The sequence below is a fragment of the Atractosteus spatula genome, chromosome 17 (assembly GCF_055471065.1).
Source record: "Atractosteus spatula isolate fAtrSpa1 chromosome 17, fAtrSpa1.hap1, whole genome shotgun sequence".
NCBI lineage: Eukaryota > Metazoa > Chordata > Actinopteri > Semionotiformes > Lepisosteidae > Atractosteus > Atractosteus spatula.
In genome coordinates this window covers 15,488,945-15,513,866 of record NC_142722.1, presented here as the reverse complement: position 1 = coordinate 15,513,866, position 24,922 = coordinate 15,488,945, and the positions used below count along the sequence as shown (strand labels likewise).

Sequence of the window (24,922 nt, the reverse complement as noted above, 5' to 3'; positions counted from 1 at the left end):
GATGTTTCAGAGCACTGAGCTACACAGTATGTACTGTATCAGCCATAAATCAGACAGAGGCAAAGCAAACAATGGAAGAAAGAACTAACATATGAGGAGAAAAATGTAATTACTTGTTGGGCAAAAGCTTTGTAAAAACGCTGGATAAATGCTTTAATGGAAAAACTGTAGTGCAATTATCTCTAAAAAATTATCCTAAAAAATTGCAAGAGTATGAAAATATGAGTTACCGAAGAGTGCCAGCAGGGACTGGAGTGCAAAGTGCATGGTTCTTCGGTTGGCTTGCTTCCCCGTCTTCAGAACTACTTCTTCCTGTCCCACCTCACAGAGGTCAAAGCCTGCAGAAGCAGAATGAACATGAAGAACATCAGACAATGCAAAACAGGATCGTTGTGTGTCTAATGATTCCATAGTGATTTGTTTCCACATAACTTGAACTTTCCCAGTTCAAGTCAAAAGTAAAAACTGAAACCTATTCATTTCTATGCACTGTTGTCAACTGCAATTTACTCTGAAGGGATATGACAGGGGTTTATGCTCCTCATGTAAATGAGAAACCAACAATATTATACACTTTACTGCAGCAGAGAAAAAAAGCTTTGAAAAGCACTCTGAATACAGTGTGTGGTATAAAACAGTACATATGGAATAAATGTGAAATGACTTTTATTTCATTGAAAGCATCACATCGCTCCTGTGTAAGCAATTACATTCATCATCTGTAGTAGTCATTTATTGGAGACTAATGCTGTTGCCAAATTAAAATCCACAGTCTCATTTCTCTAGTTATGTGAGCTGGACCTCACCTCACTCAGCCTACAAAATGGGTTTACTGAACCACCATCCAAAATCAACATTTCACTCTGGAAGCTATGCAGTCAAACCCAATATTTGCAGAGAAGAGAAAGGCTTCTGTTTCATTTCAAGCATGAAAATTATAATACCCATAATGAAAGCAGAAAGGATCAGATATTCATCCTGACTGTTAAATCTGCTGGCTTATGTATTTATCAACAGCTCAGTTCACTGCCTAGAAGCCAGGCACAGATGTGTGTATATCCCCTTTGGGCTGAAGTGTGGTTTGCACAGTGGCAGATGAGACAAGGCTTCTCCACATGTCTCTCACACTCCAACGCGAGCTGGCATGTGCCCCAACAGCACAGTCTCCATGCAGCCACACTATCACACAGGCTTCTGTCACAAGCGCCTCACTGGCTCAGCAGAACGCCTCTTACAGCCATCTGTCCGGGAAACACACACAGCCAAACCTTTTCCACTGATGTCTCTTAAAACTGTTTAAAAACTGAAACCCAGCTGTCACTGTATGTATTCGCATCTACTGCAGCCTACACAGCTTAAGAGCATGAGGGAGCTCGTGAAGCAAGTATTCTCTGAATATTCTCCCCTTTAGGCGTGTTTTAGCTAGTCAGATATCTGCGACTTCAATATGAGGCTGAAACTTCTTAAACACAAGTTGAGATTTCCCGCCCTTGCTTTCATTTTCAGTTTGTGCATTGTTTTCAGCATAGAGCCAGTTCATTTACAATGGGAGAATCATCAGTTGGCATCAAATCTTTACAAGAAAGGCTGTCATATGTTCACTGACAGCGGACATGATTGTCAACTGCAATCCCCTGCACACAGTGTATGATATCTCTTATTAATTTCTATATGTATTTATGTATACGTATATATTTATGTATAATATACTTCCATATTACTTCTATTTCATCTGTATTTATGTTATATGAGAGTTTATATGAGGGGCAGCACAGTGATGCAATGGGTGAAACCAGCGTTGGGGTCCTGGGTTCAATAACTTGGGGTGCTGTCTGCATGCAATTTGTATGTTTTCCTCTCGTTCGTGGGGTCCCCCCACAGTCTGAAAACATACTGGTAGATTAAGTTGGTTCTGGGAAAACTGGCTCTGGTGTGAATGTGTGCATCTGCGTCTTTTTGTCCTGCAATGGACTGGTATCCCACCCGGGGTGTACCCTGCCTCGTACCCGTTTCATGCCAGGATAGGCTCTGGCTCCTCTGTGGCCCTCGAATTGGAAGAAGTGGTAGAAAATGGATTGATGGATGGATTGAATAGCTTACATGGCATGTTGTGAATAAACTACCTTACATATACACTCAACGCTAAGAAATTATCACATGCATGCTCATTTTTTATTATATTCAAAGCCTGAATGCTAAAACTGAAGACCTTAAGGGTGAACTTAAAATCTGGAAGAAACACCTTTGGTGGGAACAATTAAGGTTACAAGTCTGTTTGGGTAAATCTCTGCAAAATTTACACCATGACTTAGAGGTATTTTTTCAAAATCTCTCAGGTTGCTTGGGAATGTCTTATGGACATTTTTCCACTGATTCTCAATAGCACCTTTGACTGGACTACTCAAGGATATTCACTTTTTATTCTAAGCCACTGAGTGCTGGGAAAGAAGGACTAACAACCACTATTTATACAGAGGCGAGAAAATATAAAAGTCAAGCTTTCTTTTCCCGAAAGCTTTTGTCTTTCAACTCCCATCTGTTGGATTAAAGCAGCCATTCAGTGCATCTGACTTTGGTGTTAGCAGTGGAGCAAGTGTTTCACAGTTGTCAGTTGTGCCTTGCCGCTGTTCACAGGCATAACACAGTAACATCAGCCACTGTACTTTCTGCAACGTGGGTGAAGCATGACTGGTTTCGCTCAGTAAGAAAACCTTGAGTTAATATAATTGGAATCATTTATTTACGGTGAGGAGCAAAACTGTGATGTAACAGGTACTGTCCTTCAGATGTGATGTAAATTAAGGTCCTGATTACTTAGATCAAGATCCTGTGGTGCCTTTTGAACTTTAGCATGAGTGGTGGCTGAATTCTACACTGGGTTTATACAGTATGGTCTACCTGGGCTTCCCCCTTAGTTTGATTCTTGAACCAATTGCTCTCTTCTCTACCTTGGCTCTGCTGGTACATAATGGCGGCTGAGCGTCACCCAGGTGGGAGCTGCACTTCAGTGTTGCCCTCTTATACTGTACGTAAAGTACTCTGAAATGAACAGTGTTCTACGAATTCAAGGAATTATTGTTATTTAAAGAAAGTCCCTGAGGAGACCATGCGAGTTATCCCTATGTCTACAGCCCTGAGACCTAGACACACTGCGGAGACGGAGCAGCTGCACAAAGGAGGTTAAATAAGAGGTGATGCTGTCTGCTCAGAGGGAGAGAAAAATGTCAGAGCCAATTTTCTACTTGTCTCAAACAATTGAGGACTTGATAAGCTCTTTTTGAAGGGCCATCATTCTAATAACTTGGCTCCATTTAGACTGAGGTGGACTTGGTCACCCTGGGCTTTGTTTCAGTATGTGTACGGCTCTGTCAGATTTATTCTCCTCTCTCTGGAAAGGTGGCCACACAAAGCCAGTCTCTTCACATTTGCTTTGACAGAAATTTGGTTGAGTGTGATTATGGCATGTTGAGGGTAAGCTCCCTCCAGCGGTTCCTTGTGCTGCATCTCCCAGATAGCAGTCACTGTACATGAAACATTATCTGAAACTTTTCAGGTGGCTTTAGCATTATAAATCTCAAGTCAAAGTGGGAAATAAAAGTGTTTCCTACATTATTTTTTCATTTCTGTTCCAAGGTTTAGCAGAGTCCACATTGCTATGTGGAGGAATAAAGATGTCAGATATTAGTTTTGGAGGACTGCCAGTTTACAGTTTTTAACAGTACATCCATAAAAAAAAATAAAGACAGGTTTCACTTCCACTTAATTATTTTTCCTTAATTATCACTTGTTCTTGGGGGCAATTAACCATGAAATCGGGTGTATCAAATGTTTCTAGACCTAAGAAAATGTGGCAGATGATGGTATTTTTAGCTCGAAACTCACTTCCTTTGATTGTGCTTTTCCCTGGCAGTAAAGTTTAAGTGTAAGATGTTCTATTCAGTTTCACAGCGTGAAAGGCAGCAGTCAAGTCCACAAAAACACAGCGCCGTGGCGCAGGGTCTCAAAGCCTCGCTCAGTCACCCAGATTGTTTCAAAACAATTTTCTTTCTAAAGCACAACTGATAAATCAGGAATCTAGAAACTAACCACTATACACTCAGTACAAATAACCCCTTTGGACCAACTGTGTTGCTTTCGCTTTGAAGACTGTGAATAAGTCTTTATTCCTTGCAAGTGTAGGAAAGACATCAATGCCATACTAGAATTAATTAAAAAAATTAAAAATACGAGTGCAGATACATAAAGCTGCAAGCCTTTAAACAGGAGCAGAGCAGAGCTGTATGGAAGGAAACTCACCCAGAGCAGCCAGGAACTCATGGCAACCAGGAAGCCTCCAGAGCTGTACGCTGATGGACACTTGGATTGGAGTGGAAGAGAAATCATGCTCCTTTTCCCCCGTCTGGAGTTGCACCAGGACCTGATGGAGCTGAGGAGAGAGATGGAGAGAATTGAATTGGCCATTGCCTTGTCCACTCTGGACTTTTTGTGTTAGAGAGTTACACAGGTACTGTATGATACATCATGAGAGCGAGAGAAACATCCCCACAGTAGCTGGTAGCTACGTCTTTGAAAGAATCAACCAACATGATAAAAATAAGTCCCTTTTTTGTAATTAAAGTTGTTCTGAAATAAAGTAATAATGTACTGTACCACTATCTTACTCCTTGAAATGACACGATTTTTTAACACATCTAGCGAAACTGTGTAAAATTATAATGATAATGATATTATAATACCACTTGAAGTGATAAAATATGCTAGTACACTATTATTAGATGAAACTTATTTCACTTACACTTTTATCCCGAGTCACTTATATTTGTACCAATTTTACTGCTGAGCATTTTACTGTAGCAATCTGAGTGTAGTACCCTGTGTACACAGAGATAGCAATGCCTCATCTAGGATTTGAACCCACAACCTTTCAGGTGTTTAGTCCCAAACATACTTTGACCGAAGTACTGAACAGTACAAACCAGGTTCGAAGGCTTAAAGCTTTCTTTGCCATGCAGGGTGCTGATATTTAGTTTCCCTTCAGACTGAACAGCCACGAATTTGTGCTAATCTTGTTTTTTTTACTTGGCCTGTTGCAATGCCTTATTAAAATAAATCCATGTTTTCCTTACTGTGGAGTTCAAATAGTAACAGTGCAGTAAGGAGCAAATTCTTAGGTCTGAAATTCCCTGATAACTGGATTTCTACATGTATGCCACAAAGAACTGTAACAATTTCAAGTGGATTAAGTGCCTGCATTTGGATTTGTATTGCACAGATTCCCAATATTATTATAATGGAAGAACATTTAATACCAATTTTCATGTTACATTCAGTTCTGGTCATAAGGCTTGCACATTACATAGAAAACAATGCCCCACTTTTCTCAAGAGTATATGTCAAGAAGAACGTCCGCTGATCGTAATGAAAAACTAAATCACGCTGCTTGGAAATGATTAGATTCTCTACAATACCTGAATTCCAAATTATGAACATTTTGTACCTTTAATAATATTAGAAAAACAAACTGTACCAGGTATCTCTTCCTCCAAATAACATACCTCATATTTCATTAATAAAAATATCAAATTATGGATAACAATGTGTAGGAATCCTAAATTCTAAAACATAAAACAATATTATTGTTAAAATGAGTTGTCTTAAAAATAAAAAAAAACATTATCCCCCACTGACACGAGAAGAAGTATTTAATCAAACTACTGTAAACTATTTATTCATAAAATAAAGACAACTTCTAAAAATGAAATAATGGAAAAGCATTTATGTTGTGTTTAGCATTGTCCTGCTTGGTTTGATGGACAACTGTCCGGCCCATTATGACGAACCAAGATGTTGCTGCACAGGCAGTGTCACTGGAGAAAGTGGAGAGGTGTTAATGTATGGATCACTGGGATTTAATGGTTTAAAGACCTGGTATAATGGTATAAAGTCTGTATACCCCAGACAGATGGTAATTTGCAGTAACTGTTAAATTTGGGTTTGTCTTTCAAAATCTTCTCATTCCCACCTGTTACTAATCTGTGTCAATATTCCATGCTGAAACTCCAATTAGATGGTTATGCTATTTACTGAAGTATTAGTAACAGAATGCTGCCATGAAGCTCCCAGACCTGGGTTCAGAAGCAAAGGGCAGCAAAGAACATAAGATTACTGATAGGAAGCTGTTTGGTCTGTCTAGATCGTTTGGTTAGTAGCAAATTGATGTGAGGATCTCAACAAAAACTGATGTAGTAATACTATTCCAAGCCTTGTAGTTAATATTAAGAAAACTGTAGCTAAACATTAATGCTGCTTAACTTTTTAAAGCTTACCTAATACCAGGAAGGGTCAGTTTTAAGGAATTAAGGCATTCATTACCAGGCATGTAATATAAATAGTAAATTAGGACAGTTTTCATGGCAACATCCATGATTGGCCTCTTCAAAGTCTGTGACGAAGGAAAGTCAGTGTAGTTTTAGTAAAAGAAGACTTACCATTCCCACCATATTTTTAACAGCCTTCAGACAGCAGGTTAGGAGAAAGAAAAAGGAGAAAGTTTTTAGTTTCATGCTCAGGTTATTCACAGCCAAGTATTAGCAAACAGGCAACAGGGAAGCTGAAATGAAAGAAAATCTGCACCAAGCTGTAATGTAAAGACATTCTTCACGTTATATATATGTGGTATACGGGGTAGGCTTTTATTTTTAATGTCCACAAAGCACTGTGATAAAACATTGGCCTTGTTGTTAGAATTATTCTCTCTGGTTGTGAAACGCATTCAGAAAGACCCCAAAGTGTTTTACCGAAAGGAAGGGGAAGCTCTTTGTTCACCCCTGAAGCTGAGCACATGCCTGCATGGCGTCAGCCCGTTCTCCTGGACTCACCAGCTTCTGCCCCCCCTCCTCACCCAGAATCTTTGCTCTCTCTCCTGCTCCTACCCTGCCCCACCGCCCCTTCTACATGAGCTCTTCCTCCCTAACCTGTCCAGTTCAGGTCCAAAGCTATTCGCTCTTTCACCTGTTCATTCACAGCAGCTCATTCTGTTGTTTTGACTTTGTATATTCGTCTGCATTTGAATGACATTTGTATTTGAATGGATTTGCATTTGGTCTGATTTGGTATGATAAAGCATGTAGAAGACCCAGCCTGATAATCATGCACAGCAAATCGATAACAGTGCTGGAGATGGATCATCCTATTGCTATCACCAAGCAAATACAAATAAATGAGATGGAGGTCCTAACTAGGACTAGCCACCTCAGAGTTGTACAAACTCCAGTGTCCACTTTGGTTTTGCAAATTTAGTTGGTGAAGCACTGTCTGTGCAGAATGGCTGCTGTGTGTCAAACAGGTGGGTGCTGTACTTCAGTATTGGGTGCAACAGGTTTCCTCTTAAGGAGAGCATATACATATGTCCATATGTAAAGCACTTCAGGATCTTTGGGATGAAAAGCGTAATATAAATGAAGGGAATTCTTCATATTATTATACAGAAGGCAACAGTGATTGTGAATTACATTTCATAGTGTAAAAGATTTAAATCCATTTTTACTATGCATCATGTGAAATTAATACTATGTATTTTACTGTTCTTTGTTTTCAAATACAGTGCCAAAAGCCCTGTAGCAAGGGTGCTCGAGAGAACACTATTATTCCTCTGCTCCTAACTCCTACATTCACTTACTCTTCTAGAAAGTATACTCTGAAAACAACACAGTTCATGCATCAGATAGGGAACTGGTATAGCTCTTGCTGGTGGTGTCAGAAGCTCACTGGTGCCCAGTCTGTCTACAATACATTTAACTGAAGGTCTACCCAGTTTGGAAAGTGCCCAAAGAATTAGTCACCATCACAATTCAACAGAGACCTAAAGCCCCAGCCCATGTTCTGCACATTGATCTTTCACATACAAGTGCTTGTACCCTTTGTAATCCCCAGGGTGAACAGGACAAGCTAGCATAGTCCATGAAGGTTTTCATTTTTAGTGTTTAGTGCCCCATTTATTGTAATGCAACTCTACATCATGGTGCTGCCAGCCACAAACTATATACTTTCATACAGTATAACCTACATGATTTTTTTCAATATTAATTGTTGTGTATATCTAAGTACTGACTAAGTAACTTTGCCCATAGTTTTTTTTTACCCGTCAAATTTCCTGTAGAGAAGATATCATAAAACAACTATAATTACACTACTGTAAAGAACAGGCACCTGAACTTTCTGGATAAAGCTACAGAACACAATACGAGCTGTAATTACTATAAATATTTCAATACACTATAATACTTCTATGTTTAACTCAAGGCACACTAAATCCATGTTGACTGATTCAGTTTTTTAATGGTCTTAAAATGTACTATGACAACTGCAGTTATAAACAATGTATTCTTCCATGATGTGCCCTCCACAAAAAATTACTTTAGTAACTACTGCGGTATTTCTTTCTTTGAGCAAACCCCACCTTGGCCCCAAGCAGCCATAGCTTACAGAAAAGAATCACTGGACTGGGGCCAGAAGAAAGAGATGCCTCCCTTCACTCTACCAACCGCTAAAGCCCCTGTGTTTTTCCCCTCAGAATAGCATTTTTTTAAGCATTAAGAAGGACAAATGGAGCTCTGTCTCAGACAATGGATGAGATCAGGCTTGAAGACTCTATGGCCGCTAGCAGTGTCTAATATAAGACAGCACAAGAGACGTTTGTTGTTTGGACAGTGGTGCTGCACACACAGAAGGGCCCTGAGGCTGGTAACACAGTGCAAACCTCAAAGTTCACAGGCTGAGACATTTTACTTGATTACTTGAAAGAAGAACTGGATAATGTCTGAAAAAATTGAAAAAGACCTATCAGATTGTTCTTATTTTAACACACATGCAAATCACACATCCTGCATGGATTTTGTGCCCAAACCCTCAGACATTCCTGGATGATCTTCGTGGGACTAGAGAGGAATCCTAACAGACACATTTGACAGGAAGGTTTTCTGGGAGTCCTCCTCACTTGAAGTGACCTGTAAGGATTGTGGTGTCAAGATCTTACAGGAGTCCTGTTTACGGTATCTCATGCACTTTTCTGCATGACATTTTCCTGCATGACAATGTGTACTCAGGGTGGGGGCACATACCCGGTTGATGAGCTGTTCTCCTGTTTCGGAGGCTGTGATCAGCTTGCACAGGGCCTGGAGGGCAGGATGGGGCAAGCCTGAAGAAGAACAGCAACAGGGCTGGATTTTAGTCAACACTTCTAGCCACAATATTTCCCAGGTGCAAGAAGACGGTTAATAGCAGGGATTAGCCAGGTGTGATTTCTATTTGATATGTATGAAACATGTCTTCTGTAAACATATTTTAGTTTCAATGAGTGCGATCCAAGGATTCTCATAATCTTTCATGTGCAAATGTCAGAGGGATCCCTGAAAATAGGTGAACTATAAAACACTGAAACAACAGAAATCCCGAATGCTCGATAGAGAGATGAAGTCAGAATAAATATGTTGCTGATCTGGAGCAGACACTGGAGTCTGACACACTTGCCATGAACAGTTGAAATTTACAAAATTACACTTTGTGCCAAAGGTGTCATGAAAGTAGCCATATCTGTTCTGGGTTGTTGGAGAATTCAGTATTAATAAGATATAATCTACACATGCTATTTCCTCCCCTGCCCCCCTTGACACTGTGCAATGTTTTTGTGAAGAATGGAAAATCTATTTTCTAACTGCTGCCAGAGTTTTTTCTCCCCACTCTTGCGTCGATGCCCCTGCCTCAGGCCGGAGAGCCGCCCCGCCCCGCTCACCTAGCAGGGACTGGAGCGTGGTGCTGCACTGCTGCAGGCGGTCCCCGGGGTCGGAGGTGGGGAAGAAGACGGCCGCGGGCAGGCCGGTCCCCGCGGAGTCCAGGCGGAAGCCCACGGCGGTGAGCAGGGCCTGCCATCCCGGGACGCCGCCCACCTTGTTCTCCACGCTCTGCTGGGAGGTGTACATGGAGTTGCGCTGGCCGTTCTGGATGCGCTGGAGAGACTTCTCCACCTGGGGAAGAGACAGCACCAGTGAGGTAAAGGCAGCGGAGCTCAAGCCCCATCCTGCAGGACCTACAGTCAGTGCTTTCGGCACAGAGCAGGAGAATTTACTCTCGGTCACTCTAATTGAACCATCAGGTGGATAGGACCTTTTTAATTTCCTCCTGCCCTCAAGTTCTTGTTTTTTTCAAAAACACTCTGATGTAAGTTGTCTATAAAACATGACTCTCTTCACTCTCTCCTCAATGTGCTTTAGTGATTCCTCCCTTTATTTTATTGAACACTTTTACCTAACATAAACTTACATGTGTACATTGCATATCAGTAACAGAAGTGAAGTACTTTCCCCAAGGACACAACATCAGTTGTCTGACCAGGGTGTATCTGGATAGAAGGCCGAAATCTTCTGATTATGACAACAGGATCCTTATTCGACACTGCTGTCAACATTACTGGCTGATCGATGACCAGTTAGTGATGTCCAGACACAGGTGGGACATTCACTGTACTGTATCTACTTGAGAAACGATTTTTAGAAAAAAGGTCTTAACAAGTAAGTAGGGATCAATTAACCTCAGCAATGCAATTAAACGCTCAAATGCAGTTTAAGACTACAAGTGAAGGTTACAACACGACCAGAATTGCAAACTCCAAATTAGAGCACTATGGAGGAGCTGGCACAGCTCAGAAAATGTACAGTGATGTGTGCTTTAATGTGACAGTGTATGTGCTTGATCAATTTGTGTCTATTTTAATTTCTGTTCATTCAGTGGGCATTCTTGCATACATGTGTGTTTGTGTCAAAACGTAAACTATTCTGTGCGCCAAACAGGCTCCTTTGGACAGACACATGCAGGCCCTAAAACAGTTTCACAACAACTGTCCCTCTGATTCAGCCAAAGGCAAAACAATCTGGAGATCAGAAAAAAAAGTGTGTATTAAATGAGAAAAAATAAGCATACTTGACCTCCTGCAAGTAATAATACTTTTTTAATTGTGGAGAATGCTGACTCACACAGAAACAATAATTATGAACCTCACAAAGCCAGAACTGAATATTGACTTCATCCCCATATTTCAGGAAAAATAAAACCTTAAAATACATTTAGGTATTGAAATGATCAAGACACACACTGGGGGACATAAGTCCTGTGTGAAGGCCTCCTTCCACACAGCTGTGGCTCTGTGATACACATGGCAGGGCTTTCACACAGATAGACACAGCGCTCGGTGACAACGCATGGGCACCTGGCCAGCCACTGGCAGCACCATCCAGCCTGGCAAAGCTCTGCCACTTCTCTGCTGCTGTGTAGCGATTCGAGCCCGGATTCCTACCCGTTATTCTCTCACTGTTGCTCTGATACAGCACAGGGCACTTACCAGGTGAAGCAGCACTCTCAGCGCGTCGCGGGCTCGTTCAGGGTGCTGCAGGATCTCTGTCAGGGCTTGTCCAATCAGAGAAGAGGGGCTGTTCAGCTTCACATCGCTGCCTATCAGCATGAACCCTGAGGAGCCAGAGGCAGATGGACGGGCTCAGCATCATTGTCTAGCACTTCACAGCCACACACAGAACTATTCTCTTTAAAGTGCGCACATTCATAGTCTGGAGAATCACTGGCTCACTGTGTAAAGCTTTGAAAGCATGGCAATCCGTGCATTTTTTCAGCCCAGCTCCTTATATTTTTTACTTGGTCCACCTATCAAGGTCTTCTTGGGCATTTATTGCAAGTATTAAAACATGTGCTGCCTCTGCTGTATTCCTCTGAACGTCTGCACATCTGCAGCTAACTATAACACTGATGTGAACTGCCCCAAACTAAAATAAACTGAGTCCAAGTTGAGTATCAAAATCTATTTGGTTTCCTGATAAGAAAAAGCAGTGATTTAGAACACCATGACCTGGACAAAAGTTACTAGGAATAGGAAAGGACCACAGTAAGAGAATAAGGCAGATTAGGTTAAGGTCAATTCAAACCTAAATATTTCTGCTTTACAGGGCCTGTTTATATAAAACATGCAGATAGGGGTACTTTCTGCATTACAAAATTAGCACTGAGAAAACCATAAATATCAAAATAACTTGTAAGTAAATTGTAAGTTAAAGTTCTATCAAATGTTACTGTTGAAATTTCCCCTTGTAATAGAAACAATGATTGTCTGCCTTGGGTAGCAAACTGCAGACACAACTGTGACCCCAGTGAACTAGATCTGCATGAAACCAATCATAGGAATAACTGTAGCAGGAGTAGCAAAATGATCAGGGAAAGTTTAGGCATCGATTGTCTTGTGGATCAGCTGTCAGCTTATTCCAGTAATATAATCAAGGAGATACTGACACAAAATCTTCTTCACTAGATTAGGACACTAACCTGAAAACCCAGTATATTGAAAGAAACATTTCTCATCTTGTCAGGTGAAGCAGTGTTTTTCATCCCTCCCACCTCCCTTCAGTGTCATTCTAGAACATCCTGAGCATGACTGGCACAGGTGTCAGGCAGCTCGACAGTGACCTCTCCCTGTCTCACAGTGCACTGGCGCTGATGGGGTGGGGGCCCGCTGTGTCCCCGAGTCGGGATGGCGTTACCTGCCCAGTTGGAGGGGTGGGAGAACTGCTTGCTGCTCTGCACTGTCTTCATGGCCTCGGCCAGGGCAGCGCTGGCCTTCATGCCGTTGAGCAGGGCTGAGTAGAAGGCGTGGACAAACATCTTGGAGGCGGCCACGGGCACGGGCCACAGGGACACCAGGACGCAGTGGGCTCCCGCCGCCAGGAATGCCCGGGTCAGGCCGATGACCCCGTCGGCGGTCACCTTGCTGTTGGACTCCTGGTAGGACCCGAGCACCACCAGCTTGACGGGCAGCCGGAGGTCCAGGATGTCGGCGGCGGTGAGCAGGAACTCCTGCAGAGGAGGGCTGTCGCTGATGCTCTCCACGTCGCTGGCGTCGTCCTGCATGCGCAGTGACTCGGGGATGGTGTAGCTGTTCCCGAAGCCCTTCCCGCCTCCGCTGCCGCCCCCGGGGGGCCCCTCGGCGTTTGGGGTGAGCACCAGGGCGGCCAGCTTCCAGGAGATGTGCGTGGCGAAGTGCACGCACTCGGCCTGGCTCAGTGCGCTCATCACCCGCTCTTTGGTGGCCGCCGCCCCTGCCAGCGGTTGGCAGCCCAGCAGCTCCGACACCATGTAGGCCTCCTCCTCGGCAGAGGGCATGGGCCCCCACAGCCAGCGGTCCATCACGGAGGAGGGCAGCCGCGGGTTCCCAACCACCGCCGCCATGGAGGTGGAGCTGGAGTAGGTTGGCACGGCCTTCCTGGGGTGAGCCTGCGGGCACAGGCAGACGGGCACAGGAAAGACATGAGCCTAAGTGACTCCTCTACACCCACAGGGCACATCAGGGCCTTCTCACAGATAAGAACTATTAAAAGAGGTGGTTTAATTCCAAAAAGGACACCTCTCTTCTTTCAGCCTTCTTTTTCCCTCAAGGGTAAAGGAAAGAAAACTGGAATCTGAGAAGCAAGTGAGAACCGAAAGCAGGTAAAGCTCAAGGGTCTCCCGGCGCAGGCCTACCTTGGCGGCAGGGTTGAGGCCCTGGATAGAGGGGACAGCGATGAGGCTGAAGCGCTCGTACAGATACTCGTTGGAGGAGCTGCCCTTCAGCAGGGCAAAGGGGATGAGATACAGCTCCCCCTCCAGCACCAGGATCAGCTGTCTGTGGCGGCCCACCGGCCCACTGGAGTGCATCAATCCCTGTATGCACAAAACAACACACAGCAGTCAGCCACACACAGGGGAACAGGCAGGCTTAGGGGCACTGGACGTTAACTTTATTAACCAAATTATTCATCCAATGTCCTTTAATAAACCTCACACCTGCCTGGGAGACATGAAGATCAAGTCAGCAGGCTTTATTGTCAGGCAGAGGACAGACACATGCTTTACGGACAAATACCAGCTTTTTGAAATGTTCTTTTTCCTATCAATAATCAAGTACAGTATTCAATATTTATTTACTGTATTTGCAATACTTTGTGTTTTGTTCAGAATGTCCAATGTCTCTCAGGGCTCTCAAGATACATGTAAAAGGTTTTGAAGTTTTAAAACAATATTCTTAGAAGGCACTGATATGTTTTGTAAGCTTTTATCAAGGATTTTAAAATAAGTTTGCAGCCACATACAGAACGAATAGCAAATCTAAGAGAAGCAGCTCCACCTTGTGGACAATTTTCAGTACTTCAGTTCTCAGCGGTTCCTATTTCAACACATCAGAGATGAAAGACTACCAGGCCCATTCACATCTTTACATCCGTCCATGTTTTCTATCTAACGTCTTTATCCCATACAGGGTCACAGGGGAGTCAGAGCCTATCCTGGCAAGCAATGCTCGCAAGGCAGGATACAACTTGGGCAGGATGCCATCGAAGGGCACTATGTTGGGTTTCTCCCAGACATATAGCTTTGCAATTAGACCCAAAAGTTCCACTTTGGTCTTGTGTGAGTGCAAAACATTTTTGTCACATGTTTGCAGCATCACTTAAATGCTGTGTTGCAAACTCCATTCAGAATCTAAAATGATTTGCTTCTTTAATGAAGCAGAAATGGCTGGTTTCCCCTTTATGGAGTGATAGGGGCATTGGTGACTCACAAACATTTTCTCTCATCTCACCTTTGACTACTGCAGTTCTGTCTAAGTCCCTGCTGGCCTCATGCTGGCATCTCTAACCAATTTCTGTGCTTGCTCAGCTGTTCAGTTTGGAGTCTACTGGGTGGTAAAATATACCTTCCATTTCTTAATGCTCAGTTTCTTCATATTCAATGAGATCTTAAGCATCTTTGAATTTTTTTAATATCCTTCTCTTGATCTGTGCCTTTCTAAAACTATCTCTGTGTTGTCTGAAAGTTCTTTGAGCCTCGTGGCTGAATTGTTGCTTGAAATTCACTAACTGACTGGGTGTCTTTATAGATACAGGTGTGTTTAAACTAAAATCACGTGAACCACTATTATTGTACACACACAGTCACATTCAATTAATCATTTGAATTGTCAAAATAGTTTTCTGCGCATGAACTAATTTAGGTTTTTCACAGAAAGGAGTGAAAATATTTAAATTCAACATTTTACGTTTGAGTTTTCTTTTAAGTTTTAGTTCACATCTAACTTCTTTCAACCATAAAGTTTTAACATTAATTTAAAATATTCACTTCAGATACAGACATACATAATTTTAATTAAATAAAATGGGATATCATTGGAAGTGGGTGAATAATTCTTGCAAGGCTCTACAGTATATCTGGTTAAATAAAGTACTGCTGCAATTTATCTTTGTCTTTCAATTTAAGTGAAGTGAAGCTGTACTTGCAGTAATATTTAGTTCCACTAGGAGACACTACATACAGTAAAAACTGATTCTGTTTTTTTCAGTCCTTTTAGCACCAGTAAACTGTCACAAATGATTTTCTTTTAAAAAAACATTTGGACGACTGTTCTTCTATTTTAAGTTCCATATACGGAATTTAGGCCAAACTGTAAAAAATATCTTTACATCATTTCACACCACCACTGTCTCTGGAGAGAGTATTTGTTAAAGATTTACTGATGTTTAAATTTGGGATACTGTGATGATGAATACAAAAACTGACACTGACAATGATCATAACCTAGTATCATTTGATTTTAGAAAGGAAGACTATGAAGGAATGAGGCAGAGCTTACAAACAGTGAACTGGGAACAAAAAGATTCAGAGGGAATAGATGTAAGAACATATTATTAAATCCTCCAATTGAATTAATCCTAAAAACAATGAAGTCCAAGAACTGGGAATAACTGGTTTAAAGCAATTATTAAGAAAACAACTCCAAAATAATACAGCACTCTACAAACTGTATAAAAAGACTGAAAAATAATGTATTGAGCTTTAGATACAGCTGAAGAAAGACATTAAACATAAGGGATTTTTTCAAGACCTGTAACAGCAGGAATAAATTCTTCACATGATGATATAGGACTAATAATATAAGATGATAAAAATATAGTAAACATGCTACAAGCTCTGACAATATTTGGTAATTATAGCTTCATTTACTGAGCTTCAGCATGGTCTAGGGCAGCTAGAAAACAGCAAATAACCAAGTTCTGATGGTATTTTTCTGATCATGCCTTCTGAAACAGTTGGGGTATGTCAGTTCTTACTTAGAATCAGCACAGTACCCACAGTTTGAGAATACCAATTCATAAAAAATGGGGACTAAAAAAACTGAACCTAGTAACCATTGTCCTATAGAACTATAATGATTACTAAAGAACATGATTACGAAAAAGAGCTTCAAGACGTTTCCTGGTCTCCTGGGGTTGTCGTGAGCAGACAGTTTAATGGAGTCTCATTGCCTATGCAATAACATTTGCATCGATGGTATATCTGTGATAAAATGACAAACGCATGGATAAACTAAATAAGGACAACCGCTACACAGGGCCTTAGACCATCTGGACATTCATACTACACTGACGATTGAACAAGTGGACAACTGAAGTTGAAAGGGTGAAAGTGCAAATGTATTCTGAATTCTGAGTTTATTCAGTATTTGAAGGAGTGGAATACTTTTTGTAGTGAGAGAAAAAATGTTTACTGCAAATCTAAAATATTCCAACCAATTCCAATACGAAAAAACAGAGAAAAAGTGAAACACATTTTGCAGTAAAACAAAACAAGTTGTGCTTTACACACATTAACTAGGTTGATTCTTTCTGCTGTTTTTCTGTGGATCAAACAACAAGCTTTAACTGACATGACTTGTCTTGCAGACATGCATCACTGTGAGGGGCCATTGTGCTGTTTATCATACACCCGGGAACCAAGTTCTCCCTAATGTGAAATTAATTTCTTCTTAATTCTCTTATTAAAGGCTGCTGGGAAGATAATTGCTAAAGCCAACAAGAAAGCTACCCTGGCTTCCCAGCGCAGTTTCAATGTTAATGTGCTGGTAAGTTGGGAGTCAATCTTACTCAAAGATTCTTTTTCTAAACTATAGCAGATAAAATGCAGAAATGCCTGGAGGCCAAACTGGAAATTTGTTTCTGATATCTTTAGATAAAATTGCAGATTTCTAAACTTCAGCTTTCTTGTGGTTATAAAAGACATATATATATATAGTTTTATAAAATTATGAGTTTGTAATTTCCCAATCAAAGGTGATCAAAGGTGAAGGAAATGTAGTCCTGCATTCATATACCGTTTTTGAGGTAAGGGCGTTTTTCGGGGAACCAAAACACAGGACCTTAAGAGAACAAATCAGGAAATTTTCTGTGTTGAATTCCTACATATGCTAATCTTGCCTCTAATGTAAATCACATGCATGGAATAACAGCTCCTGTTCAAAGAAGCAAATATACCACATTTGTATGGCAGACAGAGAATACACTAACATATTGGTCATCATGCTTCAGCAGCAGTAAACCTTCATATAGCAGGACTAGAATACTGCTATTCATGGGATGACTATTCTTTTCCCTTGCAAAGATTTCCCTGGAAGAAAGAGATTTCACCAACTTAATTTGCCATAAGGATTTTCTTGAGCCATGCTGAGTGATCACATCTATAATTAGTGAACCACTCTGTGGACTTACCCCCTCCATGGGCGCGATGAGGAGGTCGTACAGGGCTCGGAGGGGGGGCTTGCCCAAGGAGCTGGCTCTGCGAGGCAGGGAAGAGGTCCCCTCCTTGGTTGGAGACATGGTGTTGCTGAAGAGGCTGGTCATGCTCTGACAGCTCCTGCACAAAGAACGGATGAGCTCATTGCTGATTTCAGGGAGTGCATCACAACTGACTCAACAAAACCAGCACACACAGCGAAAAATAAAGTGAAAGAAGGGGACAGACAAGAGCCATGGTACTCAGTTTGCTGTAAACACACGGGGTGATACTGTATGTTTGGAGCATGTTTCTCACCGTTTTTGTAAATAGCCTGCAAACATACTGTGAGGCAACATTTCTGCACTAGACACACCTCCCCACGCATGGAGTTATCATTAGGCTAGAGTCATTGTGATCAATGTCAACTTATTAATTTAAATAAAATAATTTCTAAGCAGTTGCGTACCATTTGTATCTGTCAGTCTGATTAACCTATAAAGGACTGTAGTGATACAAAATACTTAGCTGTTATGGTGACAGAAAGTACCGTTTTGTCCAACAGGAGAAGCTGTGATCTCTTAAACATGTTTGTGTCTATTTCTACATCTACACAAGGATCGGACAATTCAGGATATTTGAATATCCTGAATCCACTAAGAATCTCACATCATGTGGGAATTTGCTGAATTCTATTCTAAATTTACAATAGAACATTTTCAGACTTATTCTGAATTCATGAAAAAATAGTGAAAAAACACAAAACACTGCAATCTCCTATGAATTGGTGGTAAGGTTGGTAGAGATTTGAACATATTGCGCATAAATGCTGAACATTCACAGCTTGTATCATACCTAGATGCAACTGGTTCTATGATTAAGTTATCATTTTTTTCAGTGTTTTATGTTCTCACATTTAACAGATTACAATGTCTTGTGAAAAAATTCAAGCATACAAAGATGTCCCCTGTGATGACAGATACTAGAGTATAAAAATAAGACACCTCAGTTTATAAGAGCTTGCCTGGGGCTCACGTTCCTAAAAAGACATGTTCTAATTAAGTCATTCGCACTGAAACACTTTTTGCTGGAGTTCACAAGCAAGCAGAATTGATTTACCTTGGCGCAACACCGTTCTATTTGACTAATTCAGCTAATTATGTCCAGAGGCATTTTTCTTCTGCAGCTCTTGCCTGCCTTTGCTCACTGCATTCAGCGAGGGCACACAGAGAACTTTCCACAACAGTGCATCAGAGCCCCAAACCCGAGAGCAGCGCCCAAGACAACTCATACTCAGGATTGCAACAAAAGTGGTTTCAAGCACTTCATTGTTGTAATTCTTATGCCACAAACAAGACATAAGAATATAATGTTTTTTTCTTAGTAGCTTAAAAAGGAGTTTGGTCATGTCTGTATGTTTCATAATCATAAACCTAAAGCTGCAGCTTGAAAATACACTAGTGACTTTCAATGTCACAGGTCTGGTTTGGTGAAGAACAGAGTCTGACTAAAAAACCATAATGAAATATTCTGTTCTGCCTGAAGCCCCCTCTGGCTGTAGCCCAGAACAGAGAGACAAAGCTTGAACTTTAGCATTTCAGAGCTGCAAATGTAGCAGCTGTGATATGACTGCACTGCCGCGCGTCGGACAGGAGAAATTAATTCCAAACTGTAGCATACAATGATGTAGGGCTGAATGACATGCTGTTCTGCTCTAATACTGCATTAATTGCTGGAGGACACCACATTACACTTTCAGAAAAATATCAGTATCTGTTCCCAACTTCAGTGACACCTAATTTAGTCCTTTCCTGAATGGTAGGTACAGTATGAGGTGTTAATGAATACACTACACTGCAACCACCCTCTCAGAGACATGTTACATGCTTGTTTCAGTTCACATTTCTCAATTCAAGCAATTTAAGCAAAGGAAAGAGTCCATCACGGTAAATTCTGAATGCCATGTTGTACAAATAGTTGTTGTCACTACCAGCTTGTTTGAGAAATGGATAGGACTCACAGAAACTCTTAAACGTTCAACAGAGTTTGTTATTCATGTGTTGTAAATCAGAAAAAGTAAGGCACAGTTGCCACTGGTACTGTGTCAAGCAAAGAAATTACACAAGGAACCCTTAGAGGCTCACACATGAGGTGATACCTTCTGTAAGAAGCAAAGAGGAAGAAAGGTTATGAATGAGCCCTTAGGCACATCTTCCTTGCTTGCTTACTAGCAGTCTGGAAAGGTACAGGACAATCTGTTTCAACAGCATGGTTGGGTAGCGTCTTGTAGATGTGCACCCTCCCAGTTGCTTGTAATATTGTTCATCCTGTAGAATGTGGTTGGATCTTCCAATCCTTTATGGATCTTGTGATCACTTGGACACTCTTAGACAGGACAGAGTTTTTAAAATTCTCCTAAACTAAAGGTGTTGATTTGTAAATTAAGTATTGCCTTTTGCTGACTGTCCATTATTCCTGCCAAAGATTAGACTGTGTGAACAGCTAAACAGTATAACTAATTTTTTTTTTAAAAGTGAACACAGCACAGTACAATTTGTTCAAAAGTGTTTAGGTTAGGTTCTTTAGTGAACAGCTAGTGAAAATAATTTATGAATAGAAATCACTAGAGGACATAATTTGCCCCCACCTTTCTGGATATTCTGGTATTGATCAATTGTGAACCAATCCATTTGTTTCCAGGGGTATCAAGCTTGTTATTTGTTATTGTCTACACTAATAGAAAATACAATTTATTCCCTTACATAATCTGCTGTCCACGTGTGCACATGCTTCTGGAATACATTAAGCAGCAGTCACTGACACACACATAGTATCTTAATGCATAAAGTTGCAATAAAGAGGTAAGAAAACACAGCCAATGTGTTCTGTGTTTAAATCGTTCCTCTTTAATGAGTGCATAGAAGCCTAAGGCTGCTCTGTTTACGGTTCATAAACCTTGGCCTGTAAGCCTCTTGTGGGACTGTAATAAGAGGCCTGCACTCCTTTCATGTGCCCTGCCCAACTGTACATCAGTGCACATGGAGGCTCGGGGAGAAACCTTCCAGGTTCAATCTTCCAATAGAACTGGGTGTTTTCACTTCTCCCACATGCACAGACTCTGAGAGAGCACAGCAGCTGGGTCTCTGTGGTGTCTGGAGCCACAGTCCTGCCTGGATCCCGCTCAGTGACTTAAAGTGAGTCCTGACATATGCACCATAGCAATGTTAACTGGAAATTGGTCCAAGAAAGTTTAAAAACTAGTTTTTGAGAAATACCTGAGTATTTTGAGTTCAAAATCCTTGTTTTTTACACAAATTCAGAGAAAAAGATTATTTATGAAAAGACATTAGGCATGCTGAACTTATCTTGATAATGCGAGGAACCTACAAAACCTTTTTTGAAAAGTAAAGTGAAGATCATAAAAGGTACATGGAAACCCATGTTTAAAATACTTGTTTATCAGTTTTGGGTGCATGTTCAGAAAGAACAATGTTGCCCTAAAGTTCAAAGAAGACAGAGCCAAAAGACTCCTAGTCACACAAAAAAGGTAAGAAATAAAATGTTCTAGTGAGGCTATGAGATTTACATCTACTTCTTTCCTTAAAGGTATATGGGATTCTTGTGAAAGAAACCAGCTGTTTAATGAAGCCGACTTTTAATAAACACTCTAATGATATTATTTCATCATGTAGGCATTTAGGATGGGCTGAATGCCCTATTCTCGATTGTAACAATGTTTTTTCTTAAGTTCCATACCCTGTTTGAAGGCACCTATAGTACAAAGTCACAGGATTTGCTGTTTCACCAAAACTAGAAGATCCTGACCTCCTGGGGCTGACACGACCCAGCATGCACCATGCCAGATGTGCACCACTGCTTGGTGACTCCAGGTCCCAGCAGCCCAGAGACATGACCCAGGCTGGAGCTGTCAATGTCTGGGAGCTACGAGGGAGCCACGTGGCAGCTCCCAGGACTATGGGAGGTGTTTAAATGTTTTGTTCAATACATTGTACATATGTAAAAAAGCTTTAGCTGCGGTATAAAGTGCTTTTCACAACGGTTTTATTGTCACCAGGTTCTGAGCTTCCCGTTCATGTCATAGCCAGACTTCTACCCACCCATAACTGTTGTAAAAGCTGTGCAGATCTATACAGAGCAAACAGTACAATTTCAGATAAAGTGAAAACTGATCAAATATACAATAAACTACCAGAACACAGTCACATTACACAATGTTCTGTTTTATTACAAGAATGAAAGTCTACTTAGCTCACCTCCAAAGGGTATGGAGCTGCTTTTCGTCCAAGAGACTTTCACTTGTCTTTTACTCTTCCCATGTTCAACTGGAGCAGCACTTACAAGTGAAACACAATAACCAGCACTAGGTGGCAGGAAAGTATAACTTAGGTACTGAAGGGAGGTCTGACAGTTGTCTTGAGGCAAGGGAGGTTCAAAGAAGACTGCAACTGGTGTTTTGTAAATTGTGGGACATGTTAATGAAGTCTTCTGAGAGTTTTCCTTAGACAGCTGTTCAAGTTAAATGAATATAAGCTTGAACTATTTGTGATTGTGATTTGTGAAGAAAAAAAACACATCCCCCAAATAATTTATACTCCGGTCACATCTGGTCATCTGTTTACATATAAGAATTGAAAAAGAAGGATATTTAGAAAGCTCCCTAGTGGACAGTGTTGAAATTGGTTATTTTTTATCATTTTTTTCTTAGTGACCCATTTCTTACAATCTCAACAAAAGGCGGCAACTGTATTCCAACATCTGGCCTGATTCACAGCCCATTCCTTAAAGAGCTGTCAGACTCGGCTTTTAATTTGGGAGTTTTAGTTAGGGATTGTCAGGCAACCCAACATGTCAGAACACTGTGTCACAGTGTGCTAAATTCTGCAAGTTGGCATTTTGCTGTCACATTGTTTTAATCTATCAAAAACTGCCTTTAGAAAATAATGCTGAAAGTTGTGTCAAATGGACCCTCCAGCACAGAGGTAAAACACATCTCTCCACAGACTGTAACATGAGTGTTGGGGCAGTGCCTGAGAGCCTATTAATGTCTATCAAGTATACCATAAGGGCTGCATCACACCAAAAGAAGATATGGTGGTGAGCAGGACTCTGGTACCTATTATGAATCATTAGCCATGCAATGTGCATAGAGAAAGAAGAAAAACAGGGTCTAAAAAAAGAGGATGATTGCAGAGAACAGAAATACACCAGGAATAATAAAGTCTTAAAGTTGCCTAGTCCAGCTGTTACCTTTTCAAGTATCTTTCCATGCCTGTTTCATAAACATGTTGCAAACAAAAAAGCAAATGAATGAAAAAAAACAGTAGTCAACAGAAAAAGCCAAATTGCAGCCTCCATCGATTCAAAACTGCCAGACTGTCAATTTGCTTATTTTAGCCCTGATGTTTTTTCACATATTTTTCTCTCTGTTAGGATCTGTATCTCTAATATTAAAAAACATTGCGCATAGCCTAGTCAATAAGAAAGTTAATCCAAATTTAGCGCTGATAAAACTTCATAACTGCCACTAACCACTAAGATCTTGTTTTGAAATAAGATTGATAGATATGGTAGTTTGGTCATAGGAAGAATTCTATATGCTTTGCATTTCATCCAGTGGGGTTAGAAATCTGTCCATCCTGATTCTCGTCACTTTTTGCACACTGGCAAGGAAGGGATGAGAAAAAGCTTCACACAGCCAGCAGTCACCTCCACTAGGCAGTCCCAGGCCTTGGCTCAGGCCTTCTTGGCAAAGCAGACAGACATTAGTCAGCCTGATGGGCAAAGAATAAGAAGGACAAAAGCATTCTTCAGGGGAAGCAGTCAGGTCAGGAGTGGTGTGTCCAGGAATGTGTGCTTGATGGAAGCACAATCTTGCTAACAAAAACAATTTCTCTTTTATTTTTAAAAAAGAAGCCAATGCCTAAAGATACAGAGATCATGTGAAGCAGGCTGTCCTGTGACCAGGGCTTCAAAAAGTTACTTACAAGCCATTTGTCATTTACTGGATGAAAATATAATTGATTTACCAGGCCTGAAATAAAACTTAGCACAAAGCAGGAACACCTGTTCCAAACTGAACAGAGAGGTTTGCAAGAGAAACACTACGGTAGATAGACACATTCCCCGAGGGGTCAGGTAGGCCAAGGGATGTTTGGTTTGTAAGCATGTGTTTAACTGGGCTTACCAATGTCCCTGCACTGCACAAGGAGCCTGAGGAGCTAGGAAGGAGGAACACAAACCTCAACTGCTCTCGACACCATGAGCTCTGCACAGCCGCACAGCAGGGACAGCTCTGACTCACTGACTGGCACCTCTCGCCCCTAAGCCACTGCGAGCAGCTGACAGCCCAGCTCGCTACAGCTTCCTGAGCTGCATCCTGGGGCCACCAGTTTTGTCAGTTTTTTTTAAATATTTTTATTACATGAAATCAAATATTATTAAATTAAATTATTAAATAAAAATATACAGTGATTGTGCAAATCTGATGACAGATCTCCATTTCTCAGTTCACCTGGTCACGTGGTTTTCTTTCAAATCAAGTCAAACGTAAATCTCACCTGGAACCAATGTGACGTTTTACAGCCTGGAAAAGTATCAGACTGAGCCACCAGACTGTACCAACGTGGAGCTAAAAAGCATTAAAACTGGAATTGATGGAGGCAGAAGCGATTTTAAATAAAACACCAACTGAGAAACCCTATTTTAATACAATCCCAACAGCTGTCTGTGAAAGAAACAACACCCTGGACAAATGTATCAACAAAATCAGTAGGGGCAGCGTTGTGCTGTTTTGTGTGTCGCTTGCTTGCAGATTAATGCAATAACAGAAATTAATGATTGGACTTTCAGCGATTGGAAACATGATCAAAGTCCTACTACAGTGCATGAGGTAAGCACGTCTCACCTGAACACAGAACTCATCCGGATTGCCCCTCACAAGCCAATGGCCATGGAGACACACAGCTTTGTGGTCTTAGGATCCACGGTCATGGTCTTTGAGTGGGCAATATTATGAGGATTTTGTTAGATCATGCTAATGTCATTGGTTCAGCAAATTTTTCACTGGGTACAGTAATTTGTGTGAGTCTTCATATAGTTATTGTGATAGAATTGCAAGTAAAGCTCGTTTTTGTATTCATTTGGTCTGTCGCATCTGAAGTGTAAAGCAGGAAAATGGGTGTAGAGGAAAGGTCAGTGACAAAGAGGCAAAGGAAATAATAAAGGGAGGTTGTGTGAGCTAATACTTGTTTCTTGCTTATAAATGTGACGC

General features: G+C 41.2%; 1 protein-coding gene across 1 annotated transcript in view; it reads right to left on the bottom strand.

The window, feature by feature from the left end:
• Window positions 1-24,922, bottom strand: part of ttc28 (tetratricopeptide repeat domain 28) — a 164,120-nt gene that overhangs the window by 2,554 nt on the left and 136,644 nt on the right. Inside the window, exons 12-20 of the mRNA XM_088935464.1 lie at window positions 17,628-17,772; window positions 13,573-13,752; window positions 12,597-13,326; window positions 11,393-11,517; window positions 9,791-10,022; window positions 9,120-9,196; window positions 6,489-6,512; window positions 4,297-4,426; window positions 231-338 (exon numbers count right to left, since the gene is read on the bottom strand). Of these exons, the coding sequence (XP_088791590.1) occupies window positions 231-338; window positions 4,297-4,426; window positions 6,489-6,512; window positions 9,120-9,196; window positions 9,791-10,022; window positions 11,393-11,517; window positions 12,597-13,326; window positions 13,573-13,752; window positions 17,628-17,772 (1,751 nt within the window). The remainder of the gene's footprint in view (window positions 1-230; window positions 339-4,296; window positions 4,427-6,488; window positions 6,513-9,119; window positions 9,197-9,790; window positions 10,023-11,392; window positions 11,518-12,596; window positions 13,327-13,572; window positions 13,753-17,627; window positions 17,773-24,922) is intronic.